Source organism: Aegilops tauschii, chromosome 2 (assembly GCF_002575655.3).
Source record: "Aegilops tauschii subsp. strangulata cultivar AL8/78 chromosome 2, Aet v6.0, whole genome shotgun sequence".
NCBI classification, from domain to species: domain Eukaryota; kingdom Viridiplantae; phylum Streptophyta; class Magnoliopsida; order Poales; family Poaceae; genus Aegilops; species Aegilops tauschii.
Window position 1 is genome coordinate 341,977,662 of NC_053036.3, and position 18,492 is coordinate 341,996,153.

Genomic DNA, 18,492 nt, shown 5'->3' on the forward strand with positions numbered 1-18,492 from the left:
GGATAGTAATTATTTGATCTTGCTAAAAAAATCAGAAACTTTCTGCTCGCGAAAACAATTGTTAAAAATCACCAGAACGTGATAAAATATTGATTCCAATTGAAGTAGATCAATAAACAAATTATCTAGGTCTTCCTATTTTAGTAGAATTTTTGAGTTACATAAAATTTGTGTTTTATACAGATTACTACAAACTGTTATGTTTTTGACAGATTCTGTTTTTCGTGTGTTGTTTGCTTATTTTGATGAATCTATGGCTAGTATCGGAGGTTATGAACCATAGAGAAGTTGGAATACATTAGGTTTAACACCAATATAAATAAATAATGAGTTCATTACAGTACCTTGAAGTGGTGTTTTGTTTTCTTTCGCTAACGGAGCTCATGAGATTTTTTGTTAAGTTTTGTGTTTTGAAGTTTTCAAGTTTTGGATAAAGATTTGATGGATTATGGAACAAGGAATGGCAAGAGCCTAATCTTGGGGATTCCCAAGGCACCCCAAGGTAAAATCCAAGGACAACCCAAATCCTAATCTTGGGGATGCCCCGGAAGGCATCCCCTCTTTTGTCTTCGTCCATCGGTAACTTTACTTGAAGCTTTATTTTTATTCACCACATGATATGTGTTTTGCTTGGAGCGTCTTGTATGATTTGAGTCTTTGCTTTTTGGTTCACCACAATCATCCTTGCTGTACACACCTTTTTGGAGAGACACACATTAATCGGAATGTATTAGAATACTCTTTGTGCTTCACTTATATCTTTTGAGCTAAATAATTTTGCTCTAGTGCTTCACTTATATCTTTTAGAGCACGGTGATGGTTTTATTTTATAGAAATTATTGATCTCTCATGCTCCACTTATATTATTTTGAGAGTCCTTTACAACAGCATGGTAATTTGCTTTGGCTATAAAATTAGTCCTAATATGATAGGCATCCAAGATGGATATAATAAAAACTTTCATATAAGTGCGTTGAATACTAAGAGAAGTTTGATACTTGATGATTGTTTTGAGATATGGAGATAGTGATATTAAAGTTGTGCTAGTTGAGTAGTGAATTTGAGAAATACTTGTGTTGAAGTTTGCAAGTCCCGTAGCATGCACGTATCGTAAACGTTGTGTAACAAATTTGAAACATGAGGTGTTCTTTGATTGTCATCCTTATGAGTGGCGGTCGGGGAAGAGCGATGGTCTTTTCCTACCAATCTATCCCCCTGGGAGCATGCGCGTAATGCTTGGTTTTTGATGACTTGTAGATTTTTGCAATAAGTATGTGATTTCTTTATGACTAATGTTGAGTCCATGGATTATACGCACTCTCACCCTTCCATCATTGCTAGCCTCTTCGGTACCGTGCATTGCCCTTTCTCATCTTGAGAGTTGGTGCAAACTTCGCCGGTGCATCCAAACCCCGTGATACGATACGCTCTATCACACATAAACCTCCTTATATCTTCCTCAAAACAGCCACCATACCTACCTATTATGGCATTTCCACAGCCATTCCGAGATATATTGCCATGCAACTTTCCACCATTCCGTTTATTATGACGCACTTCATCATTGTCATATTGCCTTGCATGATCATGTAGTTGACATCGTATTTGTGGCAAAGCCATCATGCATATTATTTCATACATGTCACTCTTGATTCATTGCCCATCCCGGTACACCGCCGGAGGCATTCATATAGAGTCATATTTTGTTCTAGTATCGAGTTGTAATCATTGAGTTGTAAATAAATAGAAGTGTGATGATCATCATTAATAGAGAATTGTCCCAAATAAAAAAAAGAGAGAAAGGCCAAATAAAAAAAGGGAAGGCCCAAAAAAGGAAAAAAAGAAATAAAAAGGGACAATGCTACTATCCTTTTTTCCACACTTGTGCTTCAAAGTAGCACCATGATCTTCATGATAGAGAGTCTCTCGTTTTGTCACTTTCATATACTAGTGGGAATTTTTCATTATAGAACTTGGCTTGTATATTCCAACAATAAGCTTCCTCAAATGCCCTAGGTCTTCGTGAGCAAGCAAGTTGGATGCACATCCACTTAGTTTCTTTTGTTGAGCTTTCATACATTTATAGCTCTAGTGCATCCGTTGCATGGCAATCCCTACTCCTTGCATTGACATCAATTGATGGGCATCTCCCTAGCCCGTTGATTAGCCGCGTCAATGTGAGACTTTCTCCTTTTTGTCTTCTCCACATAACCCCCATCATTATATTATATTCCACCCATAATGCTATATCCATGGCTCACGCTCATGTATTGCATGAAAGTTAAAGAAGTTTGAGATTACTAAAGTATGAAACAATTGCTTGGCTTGTCATCGGGGTTGTGCGTGATGAGAGCATTCTTGTGTGACAAAAATGGAGCATGACCAAACTATATGATTTTGTAGGGATGAACTTTCTTTGGCCATGTTATTTTGAGAAGACATGATTGCTTAGTTAGTATGCTTGAAGTATCATTATTTTTATGTCAATATTAAACTTTTATCTTGAATCCTTCGGATCTGAACATTCATGCCACAATAAAGAGAATTACTTAGAAAATTATGTTAGGTAGCATTCCACATCAGAAATTCAGCTTTTATCATTTACCTACTCGGGGACGAGCAGTAATTAAGCTTGGGGATGCTTGATACGTCTCCAACGTATCTATATTTTTTGATTGTTCCATGCTATTATATTATCTATTTTGGATGTTTAATGGGCTTTATTATACACTTTTACATTATTTTTGGGACGAACCTACTAACCCAAGGCCCAATGCAAATTGCTGTTTTTTGCCTATTTCAGTGTTTCGCAGAAAAGGAATATCAAACGGAGTCCAAACGGAATGAAACCTTTGGGAGCGTGATTTTTGGAACAAACGTTATCCAGAGGACTTGGACTGGACATCAAGAAATCAACGAGGAGGCCACGAGGCAGGGAGGCGCGCATGCCCCCCTGGGCGCGTCCCCCACCCTCGTGGGCCCCTCGCAGCTCCACCGACCTACTTCTTCCTCCTATATATACCCATGTACCCCGAAACCAACCAGGAGCACCACAAAATCCTATTTCCACCGCCACAACCTTCTGTACCTGTGAGATCCCATCTTGGGGCCTTTTCCGGTGCTCCGTCGGAGGGGGAATCGATCACGGAGGGCTTCTACATCAACACCATGGCCTCTCCGATGATGTGTGAGTAGTTTACCACAGACCTTAGGGTCCATAGTTATTAGCTAGATGGCTTCTTCTCTCTCTTTGGATCTCAATACAAAGTTCTCCTCGATCTTCTTGGAGATCTATTCGATGTAATTCTTTTTGCGGTGTGTTTGTCGAGATCCGATGAATTGTGGGTTTATGATCAAGATTATCTATGAACAATATTTGAATCTCCTCTGAATTCTTTTATGTATGATTTGTTATCTTTGCAAGTCTCTTTGAATTATCAGTTTGGTTTGGCCTACTAGATTGATCTTTCTTGCAATGGGAGAAGTGCTTAGCTTTGGGTTCAATCTTGCGTTGCTCGATCCCAGTGATAGAAGGGGAAACGGCACGTATTGTATTGTTGCCATCAAGGATAAAAAGATGGGGTTTATATCATATTGCTTGAGTTTATCCCTCTACATCATGTCATCTTGCCTAATGCGTTACTCTGTTCTTATGAACTTAATACTCTAGATGCATGCTGGATAGCGGTCGATGTGTGGAGTAATAGTAGTAGATGCAGGCAGGAGTCGGTCTACTTGTTGTGGACGTGATACCTATATACATGATCATGCCTAGATATTCTCATAACTATGCACTTTTCTATCAATTGCTCGACAGTAATTTGTTCACCCACCGTAATGCTTACGCTATCTTGAGAGAAGCCACTAGTGAAACCTATGGTCCCCGGGTCTATTTTCCATCATATTAATCTCCCGACAACTAGTTATTTCTGTCGCCGTTTTTTTGTAATCTTTACTTTTAATCTTTATCATAAAAATATCAAAAATATTATCTTATCATCTCTATCAGATCAAACTTTTGCAAGTGGCCGTGAAGGGATTGACAACCCCTTTATCGTGTTGGTTGCAAGGTTCTTATTTGTTTGTGTAGGTACGAGGGACTTGCGTGTGGCCTCCTACTGGATTGATACCTTGGTTCTCAAAAACTGAGGGAAATACTTACGCTACTTTGCTGCATCACCCTTTCCTCTTCAAGGGAAAACCAACGCATGCTCAAGAGGTAGCATGTAGATATAGATCCCATCTTTTTATCCTTAGTAGCAACGATACATACGTGTTGTTTCCCTTTCTGTCACTGGGATCAAGCACCGTAAGATCGAACCCACTACCGGGCAGCTCTTCCCATTGCAAGATAAATAGATCAAGTTGGCCAAAAAAACCCAAATATCGGAGAAGAAATACAAGGCTATAAGAGATCATGCATATAAGAGATCAAAGAAACTCAAATAACTTTCATGGATATAAAAAGATATGACTGATCATAAACTCAAAGTTCATCAGATCCCAACAAACACACCACAAAAAGAGTTACATCATATGGATCTCCAAGAGACCATTGTATTGAGAATTCAGCGAGAGAGAGAAAGCCATCTAGCTACTAACTACGGACCTGAAGGTCTACAAAGAACTACTCACACATCATCGGAGAAGCACCAATGGAGGTGGTGAACCCCATCCGAGATGGTGTCTAGATTGGATCTGGTGGTTCTGGACTCTGCGGCGGCTGGATGAATATTTCGTCGACTCCCCTAGGGTTCTGGTATTTTTGGGGTATTTATAGAGCAAAGAGGCGGTCCGGGGGGCTCCCGAGGTGGGCACAACCCACCAGGGCGTGCCTGGGCCTCCTCCTGCGCCCTGGTGGGTTGTCCCCTCCTCGGAACTCCCCCAGGTGCAACCAGGGCCTAACATCTTCCTTCTAGTCCATAAAAAAGCATCATGGAGTTTTGTGGCATTTGGACTCCGTCTAGTATCGATTTTCTGCGATGTAAAAAAACATGGAAAAACAGCAACTGGCACTTGGCACTATGTCAATAGGTTAGTACCAAAAAATGATATAAAATGATTATAAAACATCCAAGATTGATAATATAATAGCATGGAACAGTAAAAAATTATAGATACGTTGGAGACGTATCAACCCTGTGAATAATCATAGATGAGATAGAGTGGATGAGCATCACAAAGTGCAGAGATTTTGCAAAACAATTGAGTCAAAAACTTAGTTTTAGTTTTCCACAAAAAGCATTTCAGAGCTACCGATTTGTTAAACTCGGTGACACCGAAGCAACTTTGGAGTCTAAACTAGTGGAATTGGTCAGACCGAGACACAGTTCGGTGACTCCGAGATTGCTAGGGTTTCACTGAGAGTTGAACTCGGTCACACCGATTTGCAAGTTTCGGTCAGACCAAAAGTTACAAGTGCAATGGCCTAAGCCAAATCGGTGAGACCGATTTCCACAACTCGGTCGGTCTGAGATGAGTTCGGCGGAAATCTAACCCTAAATTTTCAAATCAAAACTAATCTAAAGGAAATTTTTATTGGATAGGTTGATCTCATACGTGGTAAGAATCATGGCATTGACTTTGTGCTAAGAATTGGTAGGTAAAGATTGCACAAAGGATCGAACTCATACCCTAACTTGGCGATGAGCTCGCTATGGCGGCAACGGCGGTGAAGATTTACGTTGACGGCGACAGAGACCAGCGGCAAGAGGTCGCTGGCGATGAGAGGACGATCCAGAGACCCGAGTCGGCAGAGCAGGACACGCGCGGGCGAGAAGGTTTCGGAGAAATTTCGAAAATTTGACCAGTCGGTATATATATCCTGACCCTATCGGTGTGACCGAGTGGAACAACTCGCTGGAACCAAGATGCAGAATCACAAGCGCTTACTGCAACTCGATGTGACCGAACTGTTCTAATCGGTTGCACCGAGATTGAAAACCTAGATCAACTCAGTGAACTCGGTGTGACCGAAAGGGATGAATCGGTCAGACCGAAATGCACAAAGAGGTTTTGGAGGTTTAAGTCTATGACGAATCGGGGACTCCGAGTGCTCCTCACCCAGAGGGTTCGAATCTAACTTGATCAAATTTTGTGATGTAGCATGAATAGAGTTTGAGACAAGAAAATCATAGATAGCTAGAAGAAGTTCTTAGGCATTCTTGTCCATCCATTTGGCAAAATAAGAAGAGCCAAACAATCAAAGCAACAAATGGATGTCCTTGAATGGGAAAAATATGCAATCAACATGCTCACACAATAAGATGGCAAATGAAATATGTGGCAAAGCATGCACAAATACTCTAGCATCTATCAAGCAATTGGCGATGATTAGGTCATCTATATATGAGTATATTGACTTAGGAGTCAAATGAGAACATTTGATCATAGGTCATACTCATCGTTTAAGCGCAAGTGGGGTTACCACTTTTACATAAAGCATTGTTGTGTTCACACCATTAGAGTTGCTTTAGCTCAATTCTTAGAGTAAAGCTCCCCCTAGATGTGATATCCCCCCTAAGAGGGATGAACTAACCTTGGGGTTTTTCGATGATGACTTCATGTAGATGTTGAAGATGTGGATACTCAATGTTGATGTAGATCATTTGGAGCAATCCATTGGAGTGAGTTGTACTTTCAATACGTACATGGGTTAGTCCCACGAGGAACAAACAAGGATATCCATAGACATAGAGTGAAGTACACACAAGATGATGTCCATGAAAGCATTAGGTTACCTTGTCCCTTGTCTTACCATCAAGTGGGTTTGTGACTCCCTGAACTAGTGCAAGATGTGGAAGTTTTTTGCACTTGTTCTCGCCAACATGATATGAGTGAAGTATGTTGGCGGAGTCACCCTCAAAAACTCTCTAGTTCTTCCTCTTTGGGGTCCACATCAACTTGATGGGAATCCTTGGATTTGTAGTCATACTTGATGAAGTAGAACTTGATGTAGTCTTGGGAACCCACTTGACCAAGGCCTTGGGAGCTTCTTCAAATGCATCAATCTCCTCTTGAAGCTTGTCCTTGCCTTTTAGCTTGTGGTCTTGTGGTGGAAGATCATCTTGAGCTTGTGTTCCCTTGAAAGAAGTAGGATCACACTTCTCTTGTTGAGGAACAAACTTCGTCTTGGGGTATTGATCTTCTTCCCACTCAACTCCATTGGCATTGAACTTTCGTTCAAAACCAAAACCTTGATTCTTCTGGTGCCTTCCTTGCTTGCGTACAATTTCCTCAAATTGCTTACTTCCGGCAAGGCTCTTGTAAACACCTTTCTCTATAATTCCCTTCAATAAGCTATTTTCTTGCTCAAGTGTAACTTGGCTAAGAGAATCACTAGTGGAATCAAGAGAACTACTAGAAACAACAACATTGGATTTAGCATGATTATTGTTACTACTAGAAGAATAATCTTTCTTTATCTTGTTACTAGATTTTACTTGTGGCATGTAAGTAGACAAGAGTAAATGCTTGGCAATGTAAGAAGAACTTTTCTTACGAAGATCATCATTGATTGCTTTTAAGAACCCACGCTCTTGCTCAAGGTTTAGCTTTTCAAAGCGTAGCTTCTCATGAGTCTTTAAAAGCCCTCGATGATCTTCCAAGGTAGTTTCATGAGCTAACTTAAGAGTGTTTAGTTCTTTAGTTAGATGCTCAATCTCCTTCTTATCATTTTCATTCACTTTATCTTGATTACCATGATTAATAGCAAGTTCATCATAGTTTTCATCACTAGAGTTGTCAAAAAGTAAATCATCATCACCTAGCAAATCATCTTTATCACTATTGAAATCAACATACTCGGGGTGTGATACCTTTGGGCCTTTAGCCATGAAGCATCTTCCAATTCCTTCATTTGGTGAGTCAAATATGTCATAGGAGTTGGTCGACACAAGTGCTAGACCGGCAACACCTTCATCTTGAGTATATTCTGAGTCGGAGTGATAACTTCTCTCGGAGTGATGGTCGGATTCGGAGCCGGATACCCATTCACCAACATGAGCTTGATGTCTTCGTTTTGTGTAGCTCCCTGATGACTTGTCCTTCCTCTCCGAATCCTTGTTTCTGCGAGAGGTTCTTCATTCATAACGATCATCTCTACTCCTTCTCTCTCTTGGAGGTGATTCTTCTCTTCTACTTTTCCTTTTAGGTGAGTCTTCTCTTCTTTTGTAGGGAGTCGTACACTCATTGGAGTAGTGTCCGGGTCTTCCACAATTGTAGCAATTATGCTCACGACTAGAAGATCTTTTGTCATTGTAGGACCTTGACTTGGAACTTCTTTCTTTGCTTCTACTCTTGTAGAACTTGTTGAAGTTCTTCACCATTAGGCTCAATTCCTCATTGAAGGCTTGTTTCTCACTTGATGATGTAGGAGCATCACATGAGGCTTTGTAAGAACCACTTGACTTGTTGTGAAGCTCCTATTTATCCCTTAGTGACATCTCATGAGCAACAATTCTACCAATGACTTCGGTTGGCTTGAGATCTTTGTAGTTGGGCATCATTTGGATCAATGTGCGCACGGTATCATATTTTCCATCCAAGGCTCTTAGGATCTTCTTGATGATGAATCTGTCAGTCATCTCTTCACTTCCTCAGCTGGCAATCTCATTTGTGATGATAGCAATCCTAGAGTACATTTCAGCGACACCTTCACCATCCTTCATTTTGAACTTATCAAGCTAACTTTGAAGCACATCCAATTTGGATTCCTTGATGGAGTCGGTACCTTCGTGCATATCAATCAAAGTATCCCAAATTTCCTTTGCATTCTCAAGACGGATGATTTTGTTGAATTCTTCGGGGCACAATCCATTGAAGAGCATATCGCAAGCTTGAGCGTTGTATTGCAGCATCTTCAATTCTTCCACGGTAGCTTCACGATTCGGTTCTCTCCCATCAAAGAGTTCACCTTGCAATCCAATACACACAATAGCCCAAATGGCGGGTTATGTCCTAGAATATGCATTTTCATCTTATGCTTCCAACTAGCAAAATTAGTACCATCAAAGTAAGGACCTCTACGGTGGTAATTTCCCTCGCTAGACGCCATACTCTCCTAGGTTGTGAAACCAAGACTATGATCACCAAAGCTATGGAAATCAAGGCAAATGGAGAGCAAAGCTCTGATACCACTTGTAGGATCGAAAGTATGTCTAGAGGGGGGGTGATTAGACTACTTGACCAAATAAAAATCTAGTCTTTTCCCAGATTTTAGTAACTTATCACAAGTCAAGCAATCAACCTACACATGCAAATGTAAGAGTATAGCAGTGGAATGTAAATCATTGCATATGAAGGTAAAGGGGAGGAGTTTGGAGGGAGCAAACGCAATGTAGACATGGAGATTTTTGGCGTGGTTCCGATAGGTGGTGCTATCATACATCCACGTTGATGGAGACTTCAACCCATGAAGGGTAACGGTTGCGCCAGTCCACGGAGGGCTCCACGCACGAAGGGTCCACGAAGAAGCAACCTTGTCTATCCCACCATGGCCATCGCCCACGAAGGATTTGCCTCACTTGGGTAGATCTTCACGAAGTAGGTGATCTCCTTGCCCTTACTAACTCCTTGGTTCAACTCCACAATCTTGACGGAGGCTCCCAAGTGACACCTAACAAATCTAGGAGACACCACTCTCCAAAAGGTAATATATGGTGTGTTGATGATGAACTCCTTGCTCTTGTGCTTCAAATGATAGTCTCCCCAACACTCAACTCTCTCTCACAGATTTGGATTTGGTGGAAAGATGATTTGAGTGGAAAGCAACTTGGGGAAGGCTAGAGCTCAAGATTCTTGTGTTTGGATTGGAATATCTTGGTCTCAACACATGAGTAGGTGGTTCTCTCTCAGAAAATGAATGCTAGAAGTGTAGGCACGTTCTGATGGCTCTCTCCCCGAATGGAGGAAGGGTGGAGGGGTATATATAGCCTCCACACAAAATCTAGCCGTTACACACAATTCACCAAACTCGGTGGGACCGAATCAAGAAACTCGGTCAGACCGATTTAGTTCAAAATGTGAACGTTAGGATTTGTGGTGGGACCGACATGTCAACTCGGTGGGATCGATTTCATTAGGGTTAGGGCATAACGTAATCTCGGTGAGACCGGTCACATGAACTCGGTGAGACCGATTTCTGTAATAGGCAAACAGAGAGTTGGTCAGGCAAACTCGGTGGGACCGATCGCTCATTTCGGTGAGACCGAAACGTTACCAAAAGGAAACAGAGAGTTTGCATTGCAAACTCGGCGGGACCGATCGCTCATCTCGGTTAGACCGAAACGTTATGAAGGGAAACAAAGAGTTTGCAATCCCATCTCGTTGAGACCGAGATCCCTATCAGTGAGACCGAACTGATTAGGGTTTCTGGCTATGGCTATGTTAAATGAGCTCGGTGGCGCCGGATAGATCAAATCGGTGGGGCCGAGTTTGACTTTTGGTTTGGGACATATGTGGATATGAGAAAGTGGTTGAGGGCTTTTGGAGCATATCACTAAGCATTTGCAGCAAGCAAGCCATTAAGCAACACCTCATCCCCTTTTAATAGTATTGGTTTTTTCTATGGACTCAATGTGATCTTGGATCACTAAAATCAAAATTTAGAGTCTTGAGCTTGAGCCAATATGTGTCCTTAGCATTTTGAGGGGTCCACATCTCTAGTCCATGCCATGCCAATCATTGAACTTTCTGAAATGATTATCTTGAAAGAGTATTAGTTAAATGAGCTATATGTTGTTAAGAATTACCAAAACCACCCAGGGATTAGTTGCACTTTCAGCTTCGCCAAGCACAACGGACGTGGACGAAGGAGGAACTAGAACTAGAGGGAGAGGGGCGCTGCACACGGCTTGGGAATCGTGGTGTGTTTTGCCCCCTCCCCTCCTCACATATATATAGGTGGAGGGGGGAGAAAAGGCTGCCTAGGGCGCCCCCAAGGGGGCCAGCGGCAAGCCCTAGGGTGCCTGCCCTATGCGCCCCTTCCTTCCTAGGCGCGTGGGAGAAGGGCAGGAGGGGGAGGCCCCCCTTCCTTTCCTTGAGCGAGGAGAAAGGCGGGAGGGGCTAGCCCCTCCTCTTTCCTTCCCCTAGGGTTGGCGGCCAGGATGGGGGCATGCCAGCCCCCTTGTGGGCTGGTGTGCTCCCTCCCCTTGGCCCGTTTAGGCCCAATAACTCCCGTGGCCTTCCCGGAACCCCTTCCGGTGATCCGATAAATACCCGGTGTATTCCGAAACCTTTTCGGAGACCAAATACTATCATCCTATATATCAATCTTTACCTCCGGAACATTCCGGAGCTCCTCATCATGTCCGTGATCTCATCCGGGACTCCGAACTACATTCGGTCAGCAAATCAAATAACTTATATAATACTATATCGTGAACGAATGTTAAGCGTGCGGACCATACGGGTTCAAGAATGATGTATACATGACCGAGATGCTTCTCTGGTCAATAACCAATAGCGGACCTGGATGCCCGTATTGGTTCCTACATATTCTACGAAGATCTTTGTCGATCGAACCTTTATGACAACATACGTAGTTCCTTTTGTTTGTCGGTATGTTACTTGCCCGAGATTCGATCGTCGGTATCTCCATACCTAGTTCAATCTCGTTACCGACAAGTCTCTTTACTCGTTCCATAATACATCATCTTGTAACTAACTACTTAGTCACTTTGCTTGCAAGCTTCTTTTGATGTTGTATTACCGAGAGGGCCCAGAGATACCTCTCCGTCATACGGAGTGACAAATACCAGTCTCGATTCACGCCAACTCAACAGACACCTTCGGCGATACCGGTAGAGCACCTTTATGATCACCCAGTTACGTTGTGAGGTTTAATAGCACACAAGGTATTCCTCCGGTAGCCGGGAGTTGCATGATCTCATGGTCGAAGGAATATGTATTTGACATTAAGAAAGCAGTAGCAAAAAACTGAACGATTATATGTTGTGCTAACGGATGGGTTTTGTCCATCACATCATTCTCCTAATGATGTCATTCCGTTATCAAGTGACGGCACATGTCTATGGTTAGGAAACATTAACCATCTTTTGATTAATGGGCTAGTCTAGTAGAGGCTCACTAGGGACACGGTATTTGTTTATGTATCCACACATGCATGAATAATAAACCTTTATCATGATTAAGGAAATATAATAATAACCACTTTATTATTGCCTCTAGGGCATATTTCCAACAACAAGATGCTTGAAGATGCTAGTCTTCGATAGGCTAGACTTTCCCTTCTCTTCTGCCATTCTGTAGTTCAGTCCACAGATACAGCCCATTCCTTTTATACCGATGCATACTTAAGATAGTTCTGATGTAAGTCTTGCGAGTACTTTGGATGAGTACTCACGGTTGCTTTGCTAACTCTTTTTCCCCTATACCCGGTTGCTGCGATCAGATGGTGGATCCCAGGAGCCAGATGCCACCGCCTACGTCTGTACTACCCCGAGGGTGCCTACTTCTACGTGGAGACCGCCGACGACCACGAGTAGTTAGGAGGTCCCAGGCAGGAGGCCTTGCCTTTTCGATCGTTGTTGCTTTTGTGCTAGCCTTCTTAAGACATGCTTGTTTAACTTATGTCTACTCAGATATTGTTGCTTCCGCTGACCCTTATGTTTTCGAGCTTCTGTATTCGAGCCCTCGAGGCCCCTGACTTGTAATATAAAGCTTGTATTATTTTAATTTGTGTCTAGAGTTGTGTTGTGATATCTTCCCGTGAGTCTCTGATCTTGATCGTACACATTTGCGTGTAGGATTACTGTACGATTGAATCGGGGGGGGGGGTCACAAGCAAGCAAGAGGTTTGTTAGAGGATATCAACGTCTGTAGCAGCATGACGGATGCGATGAAGGGAGTGGCATCCGACATCAAGGATAACAAGCATGTAAATGTCATGGACCAGGGTGGCTTCAGCCAGGAGGCTTTGATGGTGGCTCTTAGCCTCCTGCTGGATACATGGCACATGGTGTTAGGTTCGGTTGGATGGATGTGTAGCATAGGGTCATTTGGTTGGACAAGCACTAATTTTAGTGTTAAGGTCCGATGGTGGTGACGGCGTGCATGCTGATCGATGATTTACATTTTGTTGTAGCCAGGACTTTAAAATGCTTCCTAGCCTGTACATTTTGATAAGATGGTATATACTAACCCCTCCAACTAATGTTGAGTTTGCAGTGGTGTGATTACATCCTCTTTTGAATGTGGTGGTAGGATGACACCATAATAGCTAAAACAAACTTGTGTTGCCTTTTGGGTATATGATCATGCATGCATATGTTGCTTCTGTTTCCTATGTTGTGTTACTTTGCCTACTTACTGCTTTTCTATCTTGATAGATGAAGTGGTATGTGGTTTATTTCGAAGGTTACAGGAGTCTACGATCATGATATACATGCTAATGGTTTAGGTAGGCAGGAGATAGAGGATGATTATTCTAAGTTCGTGCTCAATGAGAAGATGTATCTTGAAGTGGCAAGGTTGCAGATCAAATTGGATAGTGTGGAGTGAGAAACTTGATCACAATCACCTAGTTCGTCGTCATTGTGGTATTTCTTTCATTTTATGATCGTATGTAATGTACAATGAGCACTAGTTAGGGTGGTGATAGCCACAACACAGATGTACACGATTTTCTTCTTCGAAAAAGAGGACACCAGCCCCTGCATCGAGCGATGCACACAACCACCTTTATTTAATTATTCAATAGAGTCTGACAAAGTAGATACATGGATCAACCCAAAGCCACATTCATGGCAACCTTAATCGCTACACTACAAGTCTCCGGAGTGCCCTGGCACATCCACGCACACCATGTAATCCGATGGCCACCCTAGGCTGCCACGAGCTGAGATCACCAACCGATGTAGCAGACCCTTAGCACGCACCGCATGTGCATACTGAAGAATCCTCCGTCACCATCTTCCACCGTCCCATATTCAAGAGAGATCAATGCATATGCCTTGGCAGACCCAACTGCCGTCGACGCCACCACGACGCCAGACAGCGCCACCATCCTGCGCGCTCCATCAACACGTGACCACATCCGAGACCCTGTTGCCCCATGCCGCTGAGACTCGCCGTTGTCGACGCGTCAGATGCCATGCTGCTCCACCGCTGTAGTCATCCACTGGTCCCTCTAGCCGATGAACCCCTCCAAGAATGATGCCCCCCATGGAGGAACGACACGTGAGCGCCACCATCATCTGATTGACTGATCAAGGGTTTCCCCCGGAGGTAGAGGAAGGAGATGGGAGCTTCACCTCGATGATTCCTTGAAGAAGAAAACGACGCCGGGGCCGTCACCATCACTGGCTTTGGTCACCGGCCGTTTCACCCGGATCTTGTCCCATGAGAATCCATTCGACATCTTGTGCATCGGCGGAAGACAAGGAGTACAAGATTACTACACCGAACCGAACATGTGCAACCAAACACCATATAGCGCATGAGTCAAATAAAAAAACACAAAACACGGGCAACCAAACGCTTGAAAAGTTGCTGTCGGGCAGCCTACAGGTAATATAATATAAAATATGGCCCAACTTATGAGTGAGGAACAAAATGATGTAGGTGGCCAAACAATACTTTTGAAACAATTCCGAATTCAAAAATATCTCTGTCCCAGCTACGAATCCAAACATCTTTCTTGACCGACAAAATCAGTAATTCGGAGGGCTCAACTCAGTCACAGAAACCTCCCCAAATTCAAGGGTTTACACATAAACCGCACGCCGCCGCCTCCGCCGCCCAGACTCTCGTCTCCCGGTCGCGATGATGGTTCCACTCGATCCATGCAACAAGCCCACTTCGCAGCGCCGCATCACGGAGGGCGACACCGTCGTGGTGTACGAACGGCACGACTCGATGCGCGCAGTCACCGTCAGCGCCGCCGGCGTACTGCAGAACCGATTCGGCGTCTTCCGCCACGCCGACTGGCTCGGCCGCCACTTCGGATCCAAGGTATTCAGCAGCGGCGGTGTCGGGGGCAAGGGCGGTCGCAAGGCCGGCGGCGGGTTCGTCCACCTCCTCGCGCCCACCCCGGAGCTCTGGACGCTCGTGCTCAGCCACCGGACACAGATCCTCTACATTGCCGATATCAGCCTGGTGGTGGCCTACCTCGAGCTCGTCCCAGGGTGCGTCCTGCTGGAGTCCGGGACAGGCAGCGGTTCGCTCACCACCTCGCTAGCCCGCGCCGTCGCGCCGCACGGGCGCGTGTACACGTTCGATTTCCACGACCAGAGGGCAGACTCGGCAAGGTAAGCAAACACCTGAGGGCTAATTAACATCTCAGAGGTGATAGTCTGCTTGCTTCACAAATCAAAGCTCAGGACGTCTCTACGAGATTTCATTTAGACTATTGTGTGGAAACTAACAACCTTACATGCACTGCATAGTTTTTGGATCTGTGTTTGCTTACAGAGGACGGGAACAATGCACAAGAAAGATGATTTTGATGTTTTTTCCTGCATGAGTTTTCTGATTGTGTTTTGCAGTATATAGAACTATTAGTTTGTAAATGAGCAGCCTTAGATACGAAAACAGAAACAATCTGTCAAACTTCTGTGACATGGTATTGGTATACAATAGATTGGCTTTCAACTACAAATGAGGTATACAAGATTTAAGAAAACCCATGCTTTGTTGCCTAAAAACTGCCCATGTCTTTGCAACATCTGTAGGGTTTTATCAAACTTTTAGGGGTGACCTCTTAATCGGCACAAATATATGACTTCAGTATCACTTCTATTTCAAGCAGTACTTGCAACTCAGAGTACAGTGGCATCAATTGAAGTACAATTGTACCATTCATAAATAATGCAAAATATATTTTACAAGAGCACAGAAGCCTCTGGCTAGCTACTACCTATATTTTCGGTAACAGATATTTGTGATCATTTGACATGTGAGCGCAGTGGCCTCTTGATTTACTCCTTATGGAGTATTCACGGCCCAAAGGATGCCCCACCGTGAGGTGGTGCATCTTGCTTTGGGAGATATCCGTATGCATAAACCTAGTAGGTTCCTCTTGCGCTAGTAGTCCGCATGTGCTTTCTTGGGTATCTTGGCTTTACCCTTCAAAAAGCCTGGTGTAAATAGCTGTAACAATTTCTTGTCTTCTAATTGAAAGGCAGTGTGCCTGCCGGTTACTCGGAAGAAAAATATGGTGCTACAAGGCTGAATGTTTTGTGACTTAAGCTTTTTTGGTAAATAGGGAAGATTTTGAGAAGAATGGCCTCAGCAGTCTTATTACAGTCGCTGTTCGGGACATACAAGGGGAAGGATTCCCAGATGAGTACTCTGGAGCTGCTGATGCTGTGTTCCTGGACTTACCCCAGCCTTGGCTGGCAATACCGTCAGCTGGTACAATGCTACGACAAGATGGCGTTCTATGCTCCTTCTCACCTTGCATTGAGCAAGTACAGCGTGCTTGTGAAACTATGAGGTCTTGTTTCACAGGTTGGTATGTTGCTTTGAATTTGTTACTTCCGTTAGAAACTTTATAATGTTCTGACATGAGTTCACATGATTCATGGACTCGTATAGTTACTTCAGTTAGAAACTTTATAGTGTTGATATGAGTTCACATGATTCACGGACTCATGTAACATCTGTTGTTGCGGAAGTTGGCACTGAATGGAGTTAGGGCTATACTTTTCCCAGCTAGTTCTTTTCCAATGATCTGTCGGAAACTGTCATTTCTCACAAGGGTGGGCCTGGCGCAGTGGTAGAGTCTCTCCACTTGTGGCCTGGAGGTCCTGGGTTCGAACCAGCCTCCTTGCAGAATTATTGTGCAAGGGTAAGGCTGTCTAGAAATTCCCTTTCCCGGACCCCACTTTGTGAGGGAGCTTTCAGCACTGGGCATGCCCCTGTGATGAACTTGTGTCATTGATTCATAATATAGCTCATATTTTTGTATGCTTATTTCAGAGATACAATAACATACATAAAATTGTAAGTTCTTGTGCATTTGCAGTCCAAGCATAAGCCTTAGAGTGTTCAAAAATCTTGATGTGATCATCTAAAGTTGTGTGGTTTCTGAAGTCTATTGGAGACGTGCATACATAAAAATGCTCTGAATTAGTTATCAAAGCAAATTCATTGACTCGAGCATCATTTTAATCTCATTTCTACTGCTTTCATATAGTCTCTTTCACAGGCACAGATTGCCACATCCCTATCATCTCCCATGTCACGTATATAGGTCTAATTTGTGTATGTGTTTTAATGGTTTCTTTAATGGACTTACCATGATTTTGTGCACAAGAACATTAGATCTCTTGGAGTTCTTCATTTTGTTTCGAGATAAATGATCTAGAGTTGATTGAACCGTGAACGATAAAATGATCGTAGTTTGCCCTGATCAGGGCAAAATAGATAACCACAGAACTGTCTAAAAGTATGGTGATCTCTTATTCTTGAGCTACTCCAATTCAAGAAGAGTGGGTGCAAAGTTTTTTTTTTCTTACTGTTGTGTTGTTGTGCAGATATTAGAACTTTTGAAATCCTTCTTCGCACCTATGAAGTACATGAAGGTGCTCTGAAGAGTGCAACCGCCAACGAAGCCTCTAGCGAGGGTTCTTCACTTCCTGGGAAGAAACGGAAAATTCGGTCAGCTGGAGAAGCCCTGGACAGTTCTCAGACATCGTCTGTTATTGCTAGGCCTTGCAGCACAGCTAGAGGACACACTGGTTACTTGACATTCGCTAGGAAAAGTGTGCATGGGAGCCAAACTGGGGCCGCTGAAGTTTGCCCCACATCTTAGACCAGTAGAATGCACATTGGTGCCCGAGTTTTCCCCGTCTGAAGTATGCGCCGTTATTCCTTCACTCACAGTGCACACCGGTGCAGAATTTCTCGAACCTGTACCGAGTTGTAACCATCTGCGGACGTGGTAAGGAGAATATTATGCCTTCATAAGGGAACAACAAAGTGTGGACCATGCAAGCAAAGTCGTGGCGTGATGCGGCCGGTGGATCTACTTGATGAATTAGGATATGGTCGTAGCCAATGGGCATGATACCTTGAGATTGTTGTGAACGGCGTTGTGGTAACTATCGAAATTATAAATGATTTATATATCTATCTTTGTCTTTGTGATCTCAATGTATATCTGTAATGTCATCTCTGCATGCAAGCCTTAGTTTTCTATGCTAGTTTTGGTCATCTTTCATTTGGTTTGGTGCGTTGAGCTTGACATCGTTTTGTGCTGATAGCGTAAGTGCACAGAGTCAAAAAAACATCGTCCTCCTCTCTCGTCTCCTTCGTGGAGTTGCATCAAACTCCAATCGAGCTATACTAATCACATGGAAATCGATACGTACAAGATTCTTGTGACAGATTAGGTTGCTTGAGAAGAAAAGCAAAGCGGAATTACTCGCTGAGAGATGAACAACGAAAGTGTAATCAATTTAGACTACGCCAAGCGGTGAACAAGTTAATGAATCCAGATATCCAGTGTGCTTGGGGTCTCGGGGACGA

General features: G+C 43.4%; 1 protein-coding gene across 1 annotated transcript; it reads left to right on the forward strand.

Annotated features, from left to right (window-relative positions):
• Positions 1 to 14,692: 14,692 nt before the first annotated feature.
• On the forward strand, positions 14,693 to 18,117 carry LOC109762017 (uncharacterized). Its single transcript, XM_020320824.3, has 3 exons — positions 14,693 to 15,269; positions 16,226 to 16,470; positions 17,499 to 18,117. The coding sequence occupies exons 1-3, from the start codon at positions 14,785 to 14,787 to the stop codon at positions 17,774 to 17,776; spliced, it is 1,008 nt and encodes a 335-aa protein (XP_020176413.1). The 5' UTR covers positions 14,693 to 14,784; the 3' UTR covers positions 17,777 to 18,117.
• Positions 18,118 to 18,492: the final 375 nt, after the last annotated feature.

Excerpts from the sequence above, each read along its gene's own strand:
- LOC109762017 (XM_020320824.3), top strand. The coding sequence starts at position 14,785 with ATGATGGTTCCACTCGATCCATGCAACAAGCCCACTTCGCAGCGCCGC. Across the intron at positions 15,270-16,225 it reads CAGAGGGCAGACTCGGCAAG|GGAAGATTTTGAGAAGAATG; the intron begins GTAAGCAAACAC and ends TTTGGTAAATAG. Across the intron at positions 16,471-17,498 it reads TATGAGGTCTTGTTTCACAG|ATATTAGAACTTTTGAAATC; the intron begins GTTGGTATGTTG and ends GTTGTTGTGCAG.